Genomic DNA, 5,977 nt, shown 5'->3' with positions numbered 1-5,977 from the left:
GACCCACTTACCTCCCGAGGGAATTCAATGCAGTGTATATTACAAGCGTTTACATTGCACCTAATGCAGATGGTAGCTTAGCATTGGCGCGGCTATATGACGTCATCAGTGGTCAACAAAGCGCGGACCCACAGGCAGTTCACATTATAGCCGGAGATTTTAATCATGCCGACCTGAAGGCAGTACTACCCAAGTTCTATCAGCATGTTAAATGTGCAACAAGAGGAGAAAAAACACTGGATAAGGTATACACCAACATCAAGCGTGCTTACAAGGCTAGACCGCTAGCTCATCTAGGCATGTCTGACCATGTGTCAATCCTCCTGATCCCAGCCTACACTACCATGAGGAAAAGTGCTCCCATCACCACTAAGACTGTCAGAACCTGGCCAGAAGGGTCCGCTCCACTGCAGATCTGCCTAAATGACACCTCATGGCAGGAATATGAGCATGAGGACCTGGAACAGTTCACGTCGTCGGTTCTGAACCACATAGTGAACTGCACCAACTCAGTCACCGTGGACAAACGGGTCCGGGTCTACCCCAACACGAAGCCATGGATGACTGGGAAGGTCCAAAAACTGATCAATGAGAGGGACAACGCCTTTCTCGCAGGGAAGGGCACACTGCTGTACAGCACCACCAGGGCTAACCTAAAGCGCGGCATCCGAGAGGCCAAGGCAGACCACAGAGAGAAGATTGAGGAATGCTTCCTGAGCAACGACTCCAGGCGGATGTGGCAGGGGGTTCAGCACATAACAAACTTCAGAGCCAACAGGCTCACAGCCGCAGAGGACGACCCCCTGCTGGCGGAAAAGCTGAACTCCTTCTACGCCCGGGTCGACGAGGGGCGTACGGAGGTAACCACAACACAAACACCACTCTCTCCAGCTCTCAGCAGCCTCACCCTCACAGAGCATGAAGTGAGACGCGTGCTGAAGGCGGTGGACCCCAGGAAAGCCTCGGGGCCGGATGGCGTCCTGGGACGGGTGCTGAGGGACTGCGCCGACCAGCTGGCCGGGGTTTTCACCAACATCTTCAACCAGTCCCTGTCCCAGGCCACCATCCCACCCTGCCTGAAAACCTCAACTATCATCCCAGTCCCGAAGAAAAGCACGGTGAGCTGTCTAAACGACTACCGCCCGGTGGCACTCACACCAATCATCATGAAGTGCTTCGAGAAACTAGTCCGGGCCCACATACTCACACGCCTCCCGCCCAACCTGGACCCATACCAGTTCGCCTACAGAGCCCACAGGTCCACAGAGGACGCCATCGCGACGACTCTCCACGCCACTCTATCCCACCTGGAGAGGGGAAACAGCTACGCGAGACTGCTCTTTGTGGACTTCAGCTCTGCCTTCAACACCATCCTTCCAGACAGGCTAGTGACCAAACTACTAGACCTGGGACTATCACACTCTATATGTGCATGGATCAAGGACTTCCTGACCGACCGCCCCCAGAGGGTGCGGGTGGGCTCCCACACCTCCACAGTCCTCAGACTCAGCACTGGGTCCCCCCAGGGCTGCGTGCTAAGCCCCATCCTCTACAACCTCTACACCTACGACTTCACCCCCGTCCACCCCAGCAACTCCATTGTAAAGTTTGCAGACGACACCACCGTGGTGGGCTGCATCTCGGGGGGGGACGAGGCGGCGTACAGGGATGAGGTAGAGCAACTGAGCAAGCTGTGCAAGGTTAACAACCTGCTGCTGAACAAGTCAAAGACCCAGGAAATCATCGTGGATCCAGCCCCTGCTCATGGACGGAGAGAGCGTGGAGAGAGTCTCAGCCCTCCGATTCCTGGGGGTGCACATACAGTATAACCTGTCCTGGAAGAACAACACAACAGCCACCATCAAGAAGGCACAACAGCGGCTCTACTTCCTGAGAGTCCTCAGGAAGGAACACATCAAGCAGGAGATAATGGTGGCCTACTACCGCGGCGCAGTGGAGATCATCCTCACCTACGGCATCTGCAACTGGTTCTCCAGCTGCACAACCGCGGAGAGAAATGCGCTACAGAGGATCGTGAGAACAGCCCAGAAGATCACCGGCGCCCCCCTCCCCCCTCTGGAAGAGCTGTACAACACACGCTGTCTCAGGAAGGCCTCCAAGATCTCCAGAGACCCAACCCACCCTGGGTACGAACACTTTACCCGGCTGCCCTCGAAAAGGCGGTACAGGACCATGGCCGCAAGGACAAACAGACTGAAGAACAGCTTCTACCCCAGGGCCATCCAGGCCCTGAACACAGCAAAGACCTAGGTTCTGGGCCCTGGACAGTCTGGACGGATTGATGGCAGCTGCTGGACTGAAAAAATCAGGTGTAGTGCTGAGGCACAAATATGTACATTTCTAGCCTGCAAACTGCGACACTTTAAATGAATGTGCAATAACACTATGTGCAATATGACAACCCTAGTCGTCTATCTGTACAGTATAGTATAGTGGATAGTGTACATAGCCTTTATTTATGTAAACCAGCTCCTTCCCTTCTTGTGTTTTTTTTTTCTTTCCTAGCACCAGGGGAGCCACCCCTCCTAAAATTTCGTTGTTTGGTACCTCTACTATAGCAATGACAATAAAGACCATTCATTCATTCAATTAGATATCATAAGCGAGCATACCAGCAACAAGACTTTTGTTTTGTAGACTGTTGGACATCTTCATTACTTGCTTCTAACGAACTAACTACTGTAGCTTTAGTAGACAACTCTAGGACAAACATGAACAAAATAATACATGAGGGAGGAGCTTTCAGGCTCAATAAAATGCTGTCTTCTGTGTTTCAAGGAAGATCTAATCACATTGGGTCTTTTATTTGCGTCTCCGACCTCAGAATGCCAATATACTGTAGGGATAACAGGTGTTGTGTCGGAAATATGTCACCTGTGAAAAGAGGCTAATAAAGCATCAGTTTTTCCAAAGGACATGTCTGTCAAGTATTCAGGAAATACTGTAGAGCACTCCTGTGTCAATGTCACAAAACACCATATGGTATGTATGTATGTATGTATGTATGTATGTATGTATGTATGTATGTATGTATGTATGTATGTATGTATGTGTATGTATGTAATTGTCTGTACTCTTGTACTTTAGGTGGGCATCAATGTGTTGGCGAACCTGGTTGGAGTTGGCCTGGCCATCACTGCTATTGTGAAGTATGCTAGAGCTCTAGGGCTGATCAAGTATGGTTATAACAGATTTACCCAGTACTGTAGGGAGAACTGGAACTGGAGGCGACACCAGCCGACACCATATCCAACTATCATAAATGAGAGATGCTTGGAGGCCAAAGAGATGGCAGTGGTGAGTGTGTGTGTGTGTGCGCACGCAAGCGTGCCTGTGCACTGTGAACATCCTGTTTCCTGTGCACATAACAAATCAACTTTGCTTTTGATTTAATTTGAATTACAATTCAATATGGCTGCATCGTGTTGTGATTGAGAAGGTGAAATTGATGACATCGGGTCAACATCAGGTGACCGCTCTGTCCTGATGAATATTACACATGTATTTCCCTCAGGGGTTGCTGAAAGGCTTGGTCATCGTGCTGATCGTCCTTGCCGTCCTCCAGCTGTGTGTCACCATCAGCTCTGTTGTCTTGAGCATCAAGGCTTTGTACAAGAACCAAAAGGAGGGGAAAGAGGTATGAACAGAAAACCTGTGTTAGAGCAAATGGGATGAGTTGATGAGAAGTAAAATACCCATTTGACAGAGTACTGAGTTGAAATGTATAAAACAGAGAGTGTTTGTTGATGTTTGTTGTGGCTTAGTAATAATGCACCTGACGATTCCTCACATAATATGCCCTCCCCGAAAGTCCTGGGTTCTCTGCCCGGCTCTGGGAGTCCAGTCTGCTCTCCCTCTCTCAGTTCCCCGTCTCCATTCCTGGGGGGTATTCCATCGATGTCGCTAAAGGACAACCCAGGCTTATTTTGATAAATCCCATGAGATTTATTTTAAAAATCCAACCTTATTTTGATAAGTCTCAGAAGATTCACGAGACTTATCAAATAAGCCTGGATTTTTCCTTTAGTGACTGATGGAATAACCCCCCCGCTGTCTAGATCAATGTTAAAAATGCAACAATAAAAATATTAGGGTTACATCTATGGCAGAGGAGGGAGATGTTTTAAGGCAGTTTGTCAACTCCTTTCTTTTCAAACCCTTTGCTTTTTTTCATAACTACTTTTTCCTTTAAATAATAATCCTCTCTTACAAAGTCTGTCCTTATAGTAATCTCTCACTACGCTCCTACTGTATGTTTCAGAACACCCAGGATGTGGAGCTCTATAATCCCCTGCTGGAGGACACCACCACTAACCCCACTGCTGCTGCTGCTGCTACAGACCATGACCATGTTTTATTGTCATTGGAGACTTGATGAAATTAAACATGAATAATCCAATTTAGCCTTTGCACTACTGCTGGTTGCACACTCGTGGTCAATGTGATCACTCTTCACCCTCTACACTACTGTCCTTTACAATACTACTTTTGCACATACCATATTGCACTTCTGGTTAGAAGCTAAACTGCATTTTGTTGTCTGGTACTTTTACTCTGCAATGACAATAAAGTTGATTCTAATATAAACTACTTCTATTCATTTAAAGCAAACGTGGAAATATAACCAGCCAAACATATGAGGAAGTGGAGGGTGAAAGGTGAAAGCAGGGTGAAAGGTGATTTAAAACTGTGCTCATGTGATGTTAGAGGTAATGCCACGACCTTAGCTAGGTGCCCTGACGTTTTGTTATCATGTCACAGTTTGGTGATACTGATGGTCACACACAGAAAGCTTTGGATGACTCCCCTGTGATTTCTTCTTGCAGCCACGTTATGTACAACCTTATGTACAACCTTCATTGTTTCTCTGTGATTTCATTGGAAAATGTGGTTCCTCTTAGATACAACCTTAAGCAAAACATTATGATATGTTCAATGGCATTGGGAGGTGATCATTTCTGGGCATTATTATTTAATTTTTTTCTGCTCACATTAATAATGGAGACTATTTAGGAGACAACTTTTGACTCGAGCACCCCAAGAGGCAAAATACTTCATAATGTAACTTTAAAGCAAACATGGCAGTATAATTGGAGACAATTACAACCTTACACTCCTACAACAAATGGCATATAAATCCATGACTGAAGTATACAGCTACTCACTTGAACCCTTTAAAGCCTGATGTTGCATGTTATGAGTACTAGTGGAGACCTTGTTCGTATTGCCAACTAAAAACATTCCTTTCCCTCCATTTTACCTCCATCAGATTTGATGCAGCGACAGAAACAGTAATGAAATTGGAGTCCATTTTAATTTTCCACTAGAAGAGCTGTGAGTTACTCCTGTGAGTAAACTTTTTTTTTTTTTTAAATCTTTGCACTCAATCAAATTTCAGGACCCTCCTTTCATGACTTTTCCTAGATATGTGCGTTCTACCACCCAGTATCCTTACATTTTCAAAATCACTTCAGGATAAGACAGCATAAAGCTGTTTTGCAGTTTTTCTGTGTAGGAGCCAGGCTAAAAAAAGAAGCGCCCTCTAGTGATCTGTGTGTAAATAGCAGATTTACATTCTAAAAAAGGGGTCTATTTGACCCCCCAAGGCAGCTCTAGTAATAGGTAAAATAGGCACAGCTGTTGTAGTTGTTTCAGTGTTACGGCTGAAAGTGTCCCAAGCAAACAAAAAGGGACTAAACTAAAGTGCTGCTCAAAAAGCCATACACAAATCCAGCCACAGCAAAAGAAAATAGTCAGTCACTGAAATGATGTATTAAAGGTTAATGCTTTAATATTCTGCCCTCCTACCTACATGTGAAACAATGAAACAAAACAACCACCAATAAGATAAACAAAACAGGCATCTCCCACTACCGTAATAGACAATGGCAGGGCGCAACAGAAAACAACAGAAGCAAACCAGTACTCACCCCCATTTGAGTGAATTCCTACAACT

General features: G+C 46.2%; 1 protein-coding gene across 1 annotated transcript in view; it reads left to right on the top strand.

The window, feature by feature from the left end:
- LOC308166542 (uncharacterized protein) overlaps nucleotides 1–4,545 on the top strand; it is a 7,709-nt gene extending 3,164 nt beyond the window's left edge. The window contains exons 5-7 of the mRNA XM_080540868.1: nucleotides 3,109–3,318; nucleotides 3,536–3,658; nucleotides 4,283–4,545. Coding sequence (XP_080396994.1) covers nucleotides 3,109–3,318; nucleotides 3,536–3,658; nucleotides 4,283–4,396 — 447 coding nt within the window. The 3' untranslated portion in view covers nucleotides 4,397–4,545. The remainder of the gene's footprint in view (nucleotides 1–3,108; nucleotides 3,319–3,535; nucleotides 3,659–4,282) is intronic.
- The last annotated feature ends 1,432 nt before the right edge of the window (nucleotides 4,546–5,977 follow it).

The sequence above is a fragment of the Nansenia antarctica genome, assembly GCF_963989245.1.
Source record: "Nansenia antarctica genome assembly, chromosome: 10".
Classification (NCBI taxonomy): Eukaryota; Metazoa; Chordata; class Actinopteri; order Argentiniformes; family Microstomatidae; genus Nansenia; species Nansenia antarctica.
This window is presented reverse-complemented; position numbering and strand designations above follow the sequence as displayed.